The sequence below is a fragment of the Telmatherina bonti genome (assembly GCF_933228915.1).
Source record: "Telmatherina bonti genome assembly, chromosome: 5".
Lineage (NCBI taxonomy): Eukaryota > Metazoa > Chordata > Actinopteri > Atheriniformes > Telmatherinidae > Telmatherina > Telmatherina bonti.
Window position 1 is genome coordinate 15,011,975 of NC_136623.1, and position 16,902 is coordinate 15,028,876.

Below are 16,902 nucleotides of genomic sequence, written 5' to 3' on the forward strand. Positions count from 1 at the left end.
GAATCTGAACCTGGCTGACTGCACTAAATACAAACAGAACTGGAAGCAGCTCTGCTGACTAATAATGTTGCAAAAAAAAAATCACACATAATCCAACAATTTCCAACTGACAGTTGATTCACAAATAACCAAGCAGGGTCTCTACAGAGTGGGCAAGCTATCTGACAAAGGAACACAGCTGCTGCTGAACTGTGCCACACTTTTTATCCCTGGAATGAGGGAACAGCAGCAACTGGTCCAGAGGGCAGCGAACCAGAGACCAGGTGCAGAAGGTGTGGTGATGAGGAGAGGAAGGAGGAGAGGATGATTAGATCCACAGCTGACAGGGAAAACACTTCCCTTTCCTGAAGATACAAAGGGTTTGTTTGAAAAATGTAAACCAAAGAAAAAGGGAGAAGTGTTTGACCGGAACAGACATAACAAAAAACCATAAAGCCCATTGGGTGAGACATTGGTTGTGGTTTTACATGTCCAACAGAAAAAGGAGTGAGTTATGGGTGGTCATTATCTGTCCTGAAACAAGGGTCCTTAATGGACTTGCTACTCAGAAATGCTCTGTCCTTGTAACAGAAATTTCTACTGAAAAGTAGGCATCTGAAACTAAAAGGAATTTTATTTCAGTAGGCTTATTGAAGATGCATTCCAACACCTGATACATATTTAAGAGATATAAAACAATCATGCAATGCAAATCGGCACACCTGGAAGTAATAAATATCCCTCACAATGTCATGCAACTCAGAGACTTTACGGCGTGCTGTGTGAAATATTTATCTACACATCTGGACTGCAGTTTCCCAAACCAATAACACCAGGAGTGGAGTGAAATAAATAACTCATATCTGCAGTGTTTTCTATTTTTTTTTTTCCTTCTACATGCCATTGCTTCAGCCCTGACTGCAGCTTTGGCTGAATATGACATTTGACAATTTGATCTCTTTCTTTTGGTTCAACAGAACGGCGAAGCATCGCTCTTTGAGGTGAACATCCGTTACGTCGGCGGCTTGCTCGCAGCGTACTACCTGACAGGTGATGAGGTAAGATTAATAGTTGTCTGTTACGCTTGTACTCTGGTGAGATCTGCTGCTTCCTTTATCTCCAACCAGCCCTGCAGTCTGAATGATGAACAGGCTGCATGAGTGTGACAGCAGTGTGTTTGCGTGAACCTATGTGTCACCTCGGTGATGCCATGAAATGATCTTGAACCATTTAAGCATTTCCATGTGGATTTTTCTTTTAATTTACAGGTGAGGCTAAGTTATTTAAGAAACTGCTGGCATATGAGCAGGAGCAGTTTTTACAGTTCTTTATCAGATCCACTCATCCCATTTAACAAATATAGTTTATAGTGCACAGCTCAAACTAAAGTCCTCAAGGGCCAATATCCTGCAGTTTTTTTTTTTTTGTTTTTTTTTTTATCTCCACGCTCCAACACACCTGGCCGAAATGAGTAAATAGGTTGACAAAAAGCTGTTGTAGGGCTTGGCAATATGACAATATAGTTTGGATGATAGAAAATGTCGATCATTTAATATAAGGCTCTATCGTTTACCCCATTATAAGGGTAATACTGCAGTATTTTATGTTAAGACGTGTGGTATGCATGCTGCAATACATAAACAAACATGGAGGAAGACGGTAGCAGACGTGTTTCAGAGCAGGATAATTCACTAAAAGATGACCAGCCAACCTAAACTGATGAGCTTCTTCCTAAAAGAGGGGAAATTTCTGTCGCATGGATGCAGTTTGGACATAAAAAGACTGACATGGAACCGACAACAGACTAGCTCAGTCCCAACAATGGACTCCGACACAACAAACTCATTTTATCACCTGCGCAAGACTCAGGATAAAGAATACAGAATAGAGTCAACAAGCAAAAGCCACAAAAGCAGCACCAAGTGGTGGCGAAAGCGCTCATGATAAACTCCAGCCGCAAACGCTGCAACAGATTTTTGCGCTGTGAAACGTCATTCGGCCATAGATGGAAGGAGATCATTGCTGTTGTTGCCAAGCACATCTGACAAATAACTGACACAAAATTACACAAACAATTTTATGTCATTATAGGGAGATAAAATGAGCTATATTGTGGTGTGAAAGTTTGGTCGTATTGTCCAGCCCTCAGCTGTTGGATCCATTTGATTTAAATCAGGCGTGTTGTTGAAGGAAAAAAACACATTTCTGCCAGATGCCAGTCTTTGAGGACTGGAGTTTGACGCCCCTGGTAAAGTGTTTGCCTACATCTACAGATTTGTAGGAATTGGATGAAAAGATTAATCGAGAGATTATATTGGAGAATAATGCATCCTCCTTGTGTTTAATTACACTTGGTGGTAAAATTCTATGTTACTAAGTATTTCTGAACTGGATGGAGATCTTGACAACCTTGAAATAAGTAAGTATTGAACAACAAGAAGTCGTGCATTATACGGTTTTAAAGCATGACGGCGAGTCTAGAACACCACAATGCGCAATGCGAAGTGCATCATAACCGTCTAATGCACAGATCCGAGTTGTTTGTTCTGCTTATACTATGGTCCCACACAGTACACAGTTAATAACAAATTTTTATTTCTTTTTTTTACAACACTTAAGGTAAAGTATAGGAACTTTTTCATGTTGTCCTCTATGTACTTTTTATGCCCAACAACTGCTGTCAAGTTACAGCGCGTTTCTGTTGTTCACCTGTCAAAAGTCAGCTGATCTGCATCAGTTGATAAATGCATTGCTATGGTGACGCCCTGTAACGGAGTGATGTAACATTGATTTAACTTGCCGAACTATGTGTGTGTATATACAAAAATAATGCACGGCAGTTTTCATTAGAATTATCACTGACCATGGTATACGCACTGTTGAATCATGTTCTCACAGGTATCCTGCATCATAAAATATGAATGTGAGATATGTGATGATGGCAATAATTTAAACATCATGGTGGACAGTTTTTCTGTAAAGACCTCAGATAATACATCAAGAAAACCTACAAACAACAGGATTGATTTTAAGTTTTAATATGCCTCGGAAATGAGCTGCTGCTGAGCAGATTCATGTTTAGCGATGTGCTGTGTGTCGGTGTGTGTTGTGTTTAGCTGTTGTGTGTTCCCACAATGAACATGAAGTTCTTTGCACAACTGCAGAGCAGAGAACTACTTTAGCTGATACTCTCGGGAAAGTGACTGTTTCCATCTTCTTCACCCTGGGAGAGTTTAAAAAAAAAAAATATTTGTCTCTGCTTTTCAGGGGTTTGACGCCTCTTATTTTTCTTCATACACTTTCCATCTGCTGCTGGAGGTGTGCTCACCTGTGTTTGCATCTGTTTGTTCATCGGGGCAGAACTCTGGTCTTACATACAGAGACAATGTAAAAATGAGAGAAATGACATGCCATCATGTAAATAAGACCAATAACTTATAAACATTTTTTTTTTAACAAAAAGATTAATTATAACGCTGTTCTGAAGGAAAGGTAACCTTAAATGACCCCTAACATTAACGACTAAAATTAACTTGACCTTTTGTTTTCAGGTGGGGTGCTCTTCAGTGAAGCACTGGTAAACACCAAATTCTTATGTGTTACATGCAAATTGTGCATTTCTCAGCTGTTTGTTCCTAGATGACTTAATAATGCGCTTTCTAGCTCAGTTCTGATACACCAGTGAACCTTTCCCTTTGTGAGGGACCTTTTATAATTCACAGGCCCTGACTGCCTCTGAGTACCAACATGAAAGCTCTTGAGCAATTTATCATGGAGCAATACTTTCAATATATTCATCATTTGTGCTTTTTAAGTCATTTGAACACATGCTTTTAAGTTCATGCATTTTCAAGATTAGAATGGAGCACCGATAAATAACTTGATTGCATAGTAAATATGACTTTTAGGAAAGCTTTGCATATGTTGACTTTATTTTACTGTGACAAAACCAAGATTCTAATATAAAAAAATTACCAAGCTTAAGTATTTGTTGCCTACATTTGCATTCTGATGTGTTAAATCAGTGCTGTTGCTAGGAGAACCTAACTTAACTACTGTGGTCAAATTTAGGAGGCAGAGCGAATTTGTCCTTGAAGAAGCACAGTTGTTGGAGAGAAGCTGCTCGGTGTTACAGCCTGTGGTTACAATGGACAGCATCCAGGTGTGAAGCTGTGAAACTTTATGAGTATTGAGCCTGGCCTTGCCAGAAAAGAAGTATGAATGCTGTGTGTGAGAGCCTTGGCTGGATAAATAATGGCTTAAAATTGCCTCTGACAAGCACACAGCCCAAGTGTTCCAGTTCATTATCAGGATATTGTGAAGTCACCGGAGGTCAATGTGTCACCATAATGAGCATCTGCCTGTAGCAGCCTCCTGGAGCGTACACATATCATACACTGCAGCTGTACTGGTTTGGACACAACAGTCAGTGGGACGGGCTGAGATCTGAGCAGCAGCAGAGTTAATGGAAAGAAAATGCAGTGACATATGAATACTCAGTCACTTTAATGGACATTGATTTGCTGGGCATGCCAGTTGAGGTGAGAGCAGCGTAAAACTTGCCCAGTGCTGCTGGATGAGTGAAATATGAATACATTACTGAAGCTGAATATACTGTTGGATCTATTATTCCCTATTTGCTTGCCATTAAAACTATGCAGAAGATATTCTATTTTATTCACTCATCTATGGAAATATGTATTAATGGATTCCATTGCGTGTGAGGGAAGACCGTTCCTCAAAAGTTTACCTTCATCTCATCATATCACACACAAGAAGAGACCCCTTCATGAGTGCTAAGCAGGTTGGTTAAAAAGAGAGATCCCACTGTTCCATTTTCCATCATTTATTCCGATATGTTTTTCCAGTTAGTGGAAGAGACGTATTTTCCCTTTTTTTTTTCTCTTTACTGAACAACTTGACTTTACGTCATTTGCTCTTGGACTTAAACATTGTTTGCATCTTCCATCCTTACTCTTGTTACTTTTCTGACAATGTTCTTTATACTTAGGAAGAAATCATCAAATCGCTTACTAACGCTTTCTGTGAAGGGTTACTGACATTAAGATTTATAGCTACCGGAGCTACCTTAGCCACCCCCACCTCCCCATTAGACTTCTCCCAGCAGTCTGCTGTTCCATTCGGATGATAAAACCAACAGATTGAAGGTCTGTCGCTGCTTCAGAGACCTAAATCAGCTGAGACATTGTGCAGGAGACTATTACGAGATTGTGGATCCCGTTTGACCAGAGGATATTGGGCAGCTGGTGCCTCTGTAAATGATTGCTGGGGAACGGGAGATGATTATGGCCCCTTGTGGGGGGAACAGTTTGCTGGAGAGGTGCTCAGAGCAGGACTGCAGAAGCACCTGACCATTAATAACCTCCTGTTGTTTTGATCCTGTGGGACATACTTTTAATGTGTGTTTTCTCTGAGCCTCAGAAGGCTCGTGTTTGGTCTTTATGGAAACAGTCCCCACATTAAATGTCTTGTTCAAAGGAGTCCGGCTGCTGCTATCCCACTCTTTCATCATCCACCATCACACACTCCTGGCAGCGCCAAATGGCTCAGACAGAAATGGCAATTACCACATGTGGCAGATATGTGTCCAACTGAAGTGTGTCCATCTTTGTCAGTTGATCTCTGAGACAGGGATGCAACAATGTTCATCATTACCGTTTTCTCTTTAGATTGTTTAGGATGAACTATTTCGTCTTTGAAAAGTCAGAAAATGGCCAGGATGCTTCCACAAGTTGTGTATGATAGGATCCCAGGTTTATTTCAGTTGTAATCCAGCTCGATGCATGATTTACTCAGGACAGTAGTACACTGAGATTTCTGCCAGTAACTCATCGCCATAACTTTCACTAAACTGTGTTTTCACTGGACCTTAAATCTTGTTTATGATACCTTGCTGGTTTTCTGCTGGTAATCACTATCATTAAATGTGCAATATCCCAGCACTTCCAGTGAAACATCAAAGGCCAACCTCTTTCCTTCAGGCTTTATTGGATATCTTCAGTTCACTGTATGGCAATGCACACACACACACACACACACACACACACACACACACACACACACACACACACACACACACACACACACACACACACACGATAAGAGTTGGTTGATTTATCTGAAGAACCATCAACATTTTTAATATCAAACACAATATGTTTTGTAATCCCGCCTCAAACATGTCCCCGTTGGTTATCATGACAACACTTCCTCAGTTTGAGTCTGCGTGTGCAGCTTTGTGTTAGTCTCCATACACACATGTTCAGGTTGTTCCAGGTTCTTGCATATTTGATGCATTGCCTCATCAGAGTAAGTGTACGTGTGTTTGTATGTCAACTCGACCTCAATTTCTTCACTGCCTGCATGCCCACTGCATCCCTACTAGCAGTCATCTGTGCGTTGCGTGTTTCATTTGTCAGTGTCCATTTACGTGCATGTAAATGTGTGTGGCAATGGGAAGTTTTTGCCTCATTCTCTTCCCTTAGCAAGAACAGTGAAAGAAAAAGAATGAATTCAATCAGTCTTGTGTGAAAATTGCTCATGGGCTGAGCTGAGACAGCAGGGAGAGAGGGAGGCAGCAGAAGAGAGACGTGTGCTCATATTCTCATCTGCAAGAGGAGGCAAAGAAAAGGGAGCATGGGTAATTAGGAAAGATGAAGAATATGTAGGGAATGGATTGTTTTGCTGATTAGAAACCATGAGAGTGCATGAGGAGGCATTACAAAAAAGCAGGATGGAAGAAAAAGAGTCTGAATGTCAGAATGACAGGAGAGGTGTGTGTGTATGGTACTTTAGATCATCTGTACATCATAAGTACAGTAGACCAACACGATTTGCCTTAAACTGCTGAAGATAAAACTCCCGAAACCAGCAGAGCAACTGCTTTCCCCGGTACAAGCTAATAACATGCTAACACTAATTATTTAACTTTGCAATCAAGCTGCAAGATAGTGGAAGCAAAGGTGTTTAATGGTTTTAAATATAAATATTTTTTATTGGCTGAGAAAATAAACAGTGTATAATGTTCTAAAAAAAAACCCAACAAACTGGAAAGATGGGATTTGTAACAGCTACAATAAACTGAACTAAACTGGAGCAAACGCAGTTCAGAAAGAGGCATTTTTTAGGTGAAGAAGCAAAACAAAACCAGAAGGCTAAGTGCCCAAAACTCATATTCATACTCATAATGAGATTATGCAAAAAAATCTAAATGAGTACATCGGCAAGCTTCAACAGTAATCTAAGACTGGCCCGGCTCCCAGTTACTGTTTAATCCAAGTCCCGGTTTAAGTCATTTCACAATATAAAGATCATCTTGACAGCGGCTCGAACAAAACGACATACTGTTTTACAACTTCTCAAAGGGGAGTGCAGTAGAGGTTCATATGGTTTAAGGATGGTATTTCCGACATGCAATAACTGGATGAGCTTTGAAATTGACCGTCAAACTACACAGATTGGTAAAAATTAGTCAGACACCTAAAAATGACCATAAATCATCCCATAAACCCAGGACCAACCAGTCAGCAACGAACTGGAGGTGTGGCCTGACAGTCGGCCAGTTTGCAAAGTAATAATTTCACATTAATAATCCAGGGAGGAGTAAACCAACAACATTTCAGACTACAAACTGCATGTTCAGGCAAAAGGCTCATAGAATGTGGTTTTAAGAGAGATTTTCACATGCAAGGAGCTCACTAATAAATCATTTATACTTGATTAATTGATTTAATTAAATTCTGGTTAAAAATTGACTACATCTTTTAAAAGCACGTCAGACTCACGGTCACATGCAGTTTCTTTCCTCAGTGCGCTCCTCTGCGCATGAATGTTAACAGCTAAGATTATACCAGACACTTGTTTAATTTCAATGCATCATGAATTAATAGTTGTAAACTCGTTAAAAACAACAGTTTTCTGTTTATCCCACACATCAGATGGAAAGAAACAGTATTGATTGATGACAAATGGCGATGAATCAAAGTGCTTGTGACAGTCCATCAGTCAGGTACAGTTTGACTCTGTTTTTTCTCAACTTATTGAGTGTGCTGCTGCGGCGACTCTGTTTAATGTCTAACTTGTAGCAGGTGATGACAAACAGATGCCGATCCAACAGTTTTTGACAGTTTTTGTCACATGCATAGAAAGTCATAAAACAGATTCCAGATTTCTAAGTCTGTCACTGGTTAGAGATGTAAAATGAACAGAGTAAACGCCATTAACCGTGGAGATGGTTCTGCTGTTTACAGAATAGTTTAAATTAAGTGGTTTGTGTTTTTGTTGAAGAAACAATAGATTGGGAGGGAAGTAAGAGGGGAAAAAGGGGGGATGAAAATGAGCAGTGAGGGAAGTCAGGAATAAACTGAAAGTGTATATATTTGTGTTGTGCAGACGGGTAAAGATCAGGAGTCAGGCGGTGAAATCGCTCGTAGCAGCTCCATTATCTTATTTCACTCTGCAGCGTCTTGTCAAGCAGCAAATAAAGGTCAAAGCTCTTGCTCTAAAAATAAATCTTATGCAAAACTATACACAGCTGCTGATATCAAATCATATGTTTTCTGAGAAATGAAATGCTGTTGTTGTTTTCCTCTGGGAGAAGGGGGAAGAGATGCTTACATTCTCAGCTTGCTTTTATTTTGGGACAGTCACAATTGTGTTTGGACCCTGGGCTTTAATCCACCTCGTTATAAAGATTCAGAAAATGTATATAGATCGTTTATAAGGGCCACAAATTAAACCTCCATCCCATTAAAATAAACCTTTCTCTACCGACTTTGAGGTTTATTTGTAAAATTTTATTTTGGAGGAAAAAAGTACATAAATTTTAGATGATCTGCATTTGTAAATTGATGGAAAAATTCCATGTTTGCTTTGTTTGTTTTATTTATTTATTTTCCACCAGTCCATGTTGTCTTCCGTTCTAATTTGGGTGACCCAGTTCTGCCTCCAAATATGGTTTTATTTTGGGTCAAAGCACAGGAGGCCCCCGCACTCTCATAAATAGGCAATATAAACACTTCTCTCAGCAGAATACTTACAATTTTGAAATTCTGTGAGACAAGGAATTTTTCTGTCATTTGAAGCGTCATAAGCTCATATAATAGTTTTATAATAGTTTTATAATATAAGCTTTTTTTTTTTTAACTTAGATTTTATTTTTGCATAATCTGATTATGAGTTATTTTAATCCTTTTGTTCTTTTCTGTAGGCAGCTGACCAGCAGGGAAGATGTGGTTAGAAAAAAAACCCAAAAACTTTTAAGCTCCTTGAAAATTAAAGTGCACTTTTTGTGTCAAGCAGAACTCATGTGAGTCTGCAGTGTGCACTGCTTCCATTAAAGGAGTCATTAATTTGGATAGGCGTAATGATCTGACCTTCACCCAGCTGGAGAGGATGACCAGGATGTGGTAAATATTGACCAAATCCAATCATGCAGAGAAAATATGACAACAGAGTAACATTAGATGCACCTGTTTTCCTTTTTCTTTATTTCCTGCCGTGAAGCAGCTGAACTCAAACAGCTTACTGTTGCTTTAATTACATTTTATATTAAAATAAAGGCTGATATTTGAAAATTGCATCAAACTAATGTAGCGCTATTTTTAATAAGTATTAAATCATTATATGTATCTGTGTGTTATGGATGGTGTTTTAAGGATGTTTTCAGTAATCAGATTATATCTTGTGTAAAACAGTAAGTGTGCCTACACTGAAGTGAAATGAGTGGCTTAGCAGAGGTTTCCTTCTTGCCTTGGTGTTGAGGATTAATGGGATTTGTGCTTAATATCACCTGCTGCGGTGCACATGTGTACTGCAGTATCCGCAACTCGAAGGGCACAGAGGTTGTCATTGCACAAGTCAAAAAGAGGTCTACTGCCACAAACATCCTGTTACTCTTGAATGCAGCTTGTTTAAGTCAGAATCAACTTGTCCTGAGATGGAAAGATCTTTTAACAACAATGCAAATCAGTGTATCATGTGGCCGCTGAATGTGGGCTGATAACAGCACACATGAAATTAAGGAAATGGAACAGATCTGAAAAATCTGAAAGTTACAGTAGTTCAGTAAATAAAACACAATCCTGACAAATTGATGTTTAGTTTGAGAAACCTCAGAAACCTTATGGAAAACTTAAATGCAGCCTGAAAGTTGAATTTTTAGGATCTCTCCTTAGACTGTTAGCTAAATATTTAAAGTGGAGGTCTTGTGCAATAAACAGGAGCCAAGCTCACCCTTAATTTTTATCTTAATTGAACAATAATTGTATGAACATGTGCTCCGTTTGTGAGATGTTGGCCAATGTGACTTGGAGATGCTTGAAATCATGGACAACATTAATGCAGTGACTTATTCTTACTGAATATGGCGAGATCACACCAGTATAAGATAATCATAAATAAACAAACAATATTTACCATTCAGAAATGGACACTAAAACACTGATCTCATCACGTTTTCTGCATATTTGAGATGCAGTAAGACAGAAGAAGGATGACAGATGGAGTCAAAAATCCAAGTTTACAGTTTGTTAACCTGCTCTTTTGGAGCTGAACGAAACAGTAATGTTAAAAAGTGAAATTGAGGATTTAGTTTACTGCTCCCAACTAAACTGTACTGCAAAGCTGTAAAACAAACTCATTTAGGAAGATTATCAACTCCTGCAGCTTTGATCACAGTGATATGCAATGTTTTACAAAGAAAATAAACAGTAAAACTAATAAACCCCTTTAATGTGGTATTTTCTTGCTTAAGTAAAGACTTTAAAATAAACACACACACACACACACACACTGGCCACCATGAAAAGCTGCAGCTTTGCTTTTAGCTTTAAAATGCCTCTAAGCACAGTCCAGGTAGCGAATGAATTCCCTCCTGGTGATGTATCTCATTTTGATTTGTCCAATAAATATTTTCATACAAGCAGGCTCATTGTGTGTGTGTAGTGAAGAACAACTAGCAGATCAATCCCCTGTGCTAGTTATTAATACAAATTTTAAAAGTATATTGACATGGTAGAGATAAATATGTCCTTTAAGTTAAATTTATTTGAAGTTCTGATGGAGCTTCTGCTCCACTTTGTGACATCGACAGTGTTACAAAGCACTTGGCTTTAAAAAGAACAGAAAGCAGGTGACTTGCTTAGTCACGACTTGTAGCAGTACACACAACACTTCTTAGTAATATTTCATTCTCTTTTGGCCTCATTTGTATCTGTGCTGCAGTTGCACCATTTGCCTCTGGCCACATTATCACGCAAATGTCAGCTACCAGACCATGTGCACCAGCCCCATGCTGGGTTAACTCTGCTTTGAACTGTGTGCCACTCATTCACTGACATAATGTGGTCTGAAGTTATTCTTTGTGGAAGCACATTGGTTCAATAACCTTTTTCCTTCTTTTATTTGTATTTTTTTCTTGCTTGAGGGAGCTATCTTTATTCATTTGTTTGGTGTTTATCTCTATTTTTGGCATTTCTCTTTAAGATTTGCAGCCCTGTGCTTTGCTGCATTACATGTATTTGCCACCTGATTTTCATTTTGTTTTTACTTTTTCACTCTACACTCTTCAGTTAGGGCACATTCCCATCAGCCTTTTTAGTCCGTTTACTTGGAAAAGTTTGTGGAGCTATGAACACGTCAAAGATATTCTGGTTTTGACCAGAGAAGTGGACTCGGTCCGCCAACAAACGCAGATCTCTGTCCGTCACTAGTGGACCAAATACAGGAAGCGGCTTGGCTTAGTGTTGCATTGTGGGTAAATACATAGCGATCGTCTTCTGCCTCGTATGTTGTTCGTATTTCTGCAGTATTCTTGCATAAGACAAAATAAAAAACTCAAAACAGTGATAGTTTCAGGCACCCTGTTTAACTCTTAACAGTTTTCTTCATCCTGTGGGTCTCGTCCTCTCTTATACCAAGTAGCAGTGTAGCGCCATCTCTGGTGAGAACTGGGATATATTATTTGCATGGTTGGGCTCGTTTCACCAAAATGCAGCATGAATGCCTCTCAGTCCGGATGGATACACCCCTCCCTACAACTGAGCCGAGTCCCCAATCGGACAGAGTCTAGCGGACTACCCCGATGTGATTGCACCCTTACTAGCTGTATGCAAGGAGCCAACTGAAAAGATTTGAGCCTCAGCAGCCCAGTGATCATTGATATCAGAATATGCACTGAGAGGATCAATTTGCAGCCATCCTGTTGGGAGTGACATGGATATAGTCTCCTGCCAGCTGAGGGGTACAGTCCTTCCCTCAAACCCATCCCCCACATACTGGCTCTCTGTTTTTAATGCTGAGATGCAAAGTAAAATGAGGAAATGAATGCAGGATAAATGATTAGCCACCGCTGCTGGTGGAGAGAGGGTGGAGTTGATATATTGTGCAGATGATGCTGAGTATGTCAGTGTAGTGATTAGATGAGGAGTGCTCTGTGTGATTTAAGAGAATATGTAAAATTGGAAAATATATTTTCTAATTTGAGCTACATTTTGATGTCATGGTGCCATCAGTGTCAAATTAAAAAATATATAATGTCTTGTCTTCACTTTTATAAGCCATTAGTCAGATTTTCCAACTGTCATGTGCTGTTTACTATGATGGCATTTCCAACAACTTAAGCTGCACTTTGTCATTTATAGGAATTTACATTTACAAATGTACTTCAAGCCAGCTAAAAGATGATGATAAACATAGAAGATATTTAAAAAAATGACATAATTTACTAAACACTTTGCCTTAAATTCAATAAAAAAAAAAGCGGAAGATGAACAAAGCCTGAGGTTGCTGTGGTAATAAAGGAATCAGCCTGCACTTAGACTGGCTGCAGCGCTGGTGTGATGGTTAAACTACAACTGGTACAAAGATGGAGTTAACTACCTACTTTGCCCTGAGTTTCTGTAATGTTATAATTTATTTATTTATTTGTATGCATGCCACATAAAATTTGATGAACCCTCTCTGCAGTAATTGTTTAAGTTCAAAAGTGACTGAAACGCCTTCGTAATATCAATATGCATTGACACAAAATGCCCATCTTATCTGTGGTCAAAGTCCATTTATTGATCAGCTTCAGTTACTGATGTCAAGTTTTTCATTCAGTTTTGCAAAACAATTTAAACTTCCAAAAACTTTAAATTTACTTTCTCATTAATTTGCAATACTTTTGGCTCCAGTCTGGAGCTCTTGAATTTTACAAATATGTGCAATTGTTGTGGTCAGAAAGGAAAGTAAACAACACAAAAAAGGGCTTCTTCCCCTCCATTATCAAAATTAGTCATTTTAAAAAGGAAAAACAAAGAAAATAAGAAGAAAAGCTGAGAATGGGCACCCTCCTGTTCTCATTTTTATCTACATGAATCCCAATTAGTTAGACTAAATGAAAATAATTGAGTGTCGCTTTGAATATTGCAAGATGGCGTTATCTCATTTGCTTTCATAAAGGATGGTCCAGTGAATTCTACGTGAAAGCAGATAAGAAAGGAAATACTGAATCTCATTTCCGTCGCAATTAAGAAATTCAACCAGCTCTTATCGCAGCAGCCACTTAGATACTCCTTGGTCATTTCACTCAGTTGGAACTTTCCTGAGCTAAAACGATTATTGGATGGCACCTTGTATCCGCTAAAACTCAGCATGTTAGTATTGTTGAGGATGAGGATTTTTGGCAATTTTCACTGAAGCAGTATAAAAAATGAGGAAATGCGTGTCTTTGCAACAGGCTCTGAGTAACAAAGTGCCTAAAGAAGCATTTATTAGTTTTATTCCTCTGAATATCCTCACTTTAAAATGATTACAAACACGTATGGCTGTTTGGAATCGAAGTAAATTAAAATGATGGTCAAGACTTTTGCACAGTGCTGCATGTTTATTATCCCAGACAGCATATAAAAGCTGCAGCTCTCAGGAACCGCTCCCTGGACACGTCTTTTTGATTGACTGCTGAAGGACGCCCCAGCAGCAGCGAGGCCATTACCTTCACAGCAAGCAGAAGGACATGCACTTCAGCCATATCGGTATACTTCAGTCAGGATGGGGCTGTTTGTTAGTGAGGAAGAGCAGGGCACAGCAGGACTTATCCTGACACCCATTCATCCTCTCTGGTCATCAGCTTACAAGGGTACCCATTAGCTAATTGTATTACGCTACATATGAGGAAACAGAAGAACTGCTGCCTCTCTGGGATTATGATAATGAATGTGGCATAAGCAGTTGGGATGAAGGGTTCCTGCTCCCACATGCAAACCTTCTGTCATCTGTAGCGACAACGCTGATTTACCTGAGCTGCTCCACATATGTAGCGACTCCTCTGGTGAAGATGAAAAATAACTGAGTTTCACCGTGCCATGAACGGGAAGATTTTATTCCTTCTTTATCTTCTAATTGACTGCTGCATGTAGACTTTCTAACCCGTCTCCGTATTAATGTGCTGCTTTTTATGTGCTTAATAAATGGCCAATGCAGCTTCATAAAACCACTCAATTACTTCTGGAATTGAAAAGCCACAGCAGCTTGTGCAATGTTGCACTGCTGGGGAGGCTGGGGTGACATTAATCAGCTAAATGGAAGTCAGTTAGATAAACGAAGTCATCTGGACCAAACTGGAATATTTTTCATGCTGTTGTCATCCTGCTTCAGTGGTGATGCTGCATCTCAAGTTTTCCTTTGGACTCAAATCCACTTTGGATCAACTCAGCTGTCAACAGTTGTTGCTGCCCTTCTCCAGCTTGTTTACTTTGAAGCTGCGTCTGTCCTGTTGCCTGTTCGTCGTCCTCCTCCTCCACCTCGCTGGTATGTGGGAAGTCATACAGTGTGCTGTGCTTACTCGCTGAATAGTTATTGTTTTGTATACAAACAATACAAACACATACACAGAAGATGATGACAAACTCACAAAGGCACACGTTTATCACTCTAGCTCATGTGTGGAAAGGCAGCCACCCAAAGCAATTCTGCAGGGTTGTGTTTTGAATAAAAAAGCATTTATGGCCAGCGCTGTTTGAATCCAAAAGACCTTATTGGCAGTAGGAGCTACATTGTGTTGGAAGGCTTGAAAAATAAATGCTATAAAATCCAATTTCAATGTTTTCACTTTTATTCTTTGCAGAGCAATAAGCAAGACCCTTTCACCAAACCATGCCTGACTGGACTCTGTATGTTCCAACACTGAATACCTGACCTTGTGCATTGTGACTGCTTATAATAAATAAGCATGTGGACGGATAAGCTCAACTGAATGCAGCAACATTCAAACAGACATTGGGGTGCATGGTGGTAGAATTAACTTGACCTCCTTTGGGGTTTCCGTTTGTGGAGGGGGGGGGGTTAAATGGGGACAAGAAATGTTTACTCTGTGCATTACTAAGTTTCGACTGCAACAACTGAGCCACCAGTCCCACCACGCATATTTCTCCATTTCCAGGAAGGCATTGATTACAGCCACCGCCATCAGAATCGATAGTGTCGATGGTCAAAAGCTAACTTATTAACCTCTTAAATTTAGCTGCATAATGTATCGGGGCAATAATGGAGCCTCTTTTACTAAATCAGTCTTCTTTCTTTTCCATGGCTGCAACACATCCAAAAACAAATGACTGATGATTGAACTAATCATCATAGCTAATAACTTTTCCAATCTGACGTATGCAGTGAATACTTGTTTAAATGTCTTTGGTGCCTCCTCAGAGACACAAATAGGCTCTTTGTGGATATCGAAGAGTGCTGAAGCTTGTAAAATAAAGACTCCAGGGCTGCGAGCCATGCAAAGTCCCAAAAAGGCTTGGATGCCACAAGGCTGACATCATTAAGAGCAGCCTAATGATCCCCTGGATTTGATTTGTTTGGCCTGTGTCACATCCTCCCTGACTGGCAGGACTTGTGAATAAAGGTAGGTGGGAATATAGAGAAGAGAAAAAAAAAACCAGCAAAACAAAACAGACAATTTCAACCCCCTCTCAGTGGGGCTTCTACTGAGGTTTGGACTCATTTGTGCCTGTGCCAAAGCTCTCCCAGGCTGAGTGCAATTACTGCAGCAAGAGTGTTATGTATAGCTGAAAAAAAGACTAATTGAAGAGCTTATAGAGAAAGAAAACTAACATTCTGGCAGAGAAAATGCAGCAGCACATCAGTGATGTCAGTGGAGAAAGGGAAAAGGACCATGGCTTTTTCTTGCAGGAGAAAACACTGTTCGTATTCATAATGGTGTAATAATTTAAGCAGTCATAGAAACGTATCCTTATGAGCTCATCTTGGCTACAGGCCTGAAAAACAAGCCATGTTTGAGCTGAGTGACAGATTTATTTTGTGAGTGAGTTATTGTTAGCCAACTTTATGCGACACAAATAAATGTTAAATAAGCTTCATGGTCTGATGCGTGTAACGTTTCAGAAAGCTATAATGCACAATGTGTGAGCTGCTGGTTATGAGATGTTGTTCTTACCCAATGCTTCTTAATTCCACTGTGAAACTGAAAGGAACGAGAGTGGAGCTGAGCAGTTATTTTAACTCTGCACAAATGGGATTATGTGTTTGTACGTAGAGCAGAATGGGGGTTTGGGATGTGGAGCTTTCCTTTGAGTGTTAAGCCTGCAGCAGAGTCTACGAAGCAAGGCAGGTTAGTGTGCGATTATGATGATCCACTTTGATCTGAGAAAATGAAATTTCTTCCAAGACCTTCTTTCAGCTCTTCAGCAAATTCAGACAAGCACGGTGTACAAACACACGCAGCAAAACACACATGTACATGATGTTTGAACTTGCTGTATATTTGCTGTAATTCATACCAGCACATCCTGGTATAGATTCCCAGTCATCCTGGTCTTTGCAATCCTAAGAGCTTGGATAAAGACAGCTGACAGAGGACACGTAACCTCTAATTTTTAACTAGTTAGTTGGTTGTAACAA

General features: G+C 39.6%; 1 protein-coding gene across 1 annotated transcript in view; it reads left to right on the forward strand.

Moving 5' to 3' along the window:
• Positions 1–16,902, forward strand: part of LOC306756299 (mannosyl-oligosaccharide 1,2-alpha-mannosidase IA) — a gene marked incomplete at both ends in the record, with an annotated part of 194,272 nt that overhangs the window by 137,847 nt on the left and 39,523 nt on the right. Inside the window, one exon of the mRNA XM_079241025.1 lies at positions 957–1,037. Within this exon, the coding sequence (XP_079097151.1) occupies positions 957–1,037 (81 nt within the window). The remainder of the gene's footprint in view (positions 1–956; positions 1,038–16,902) is intronic.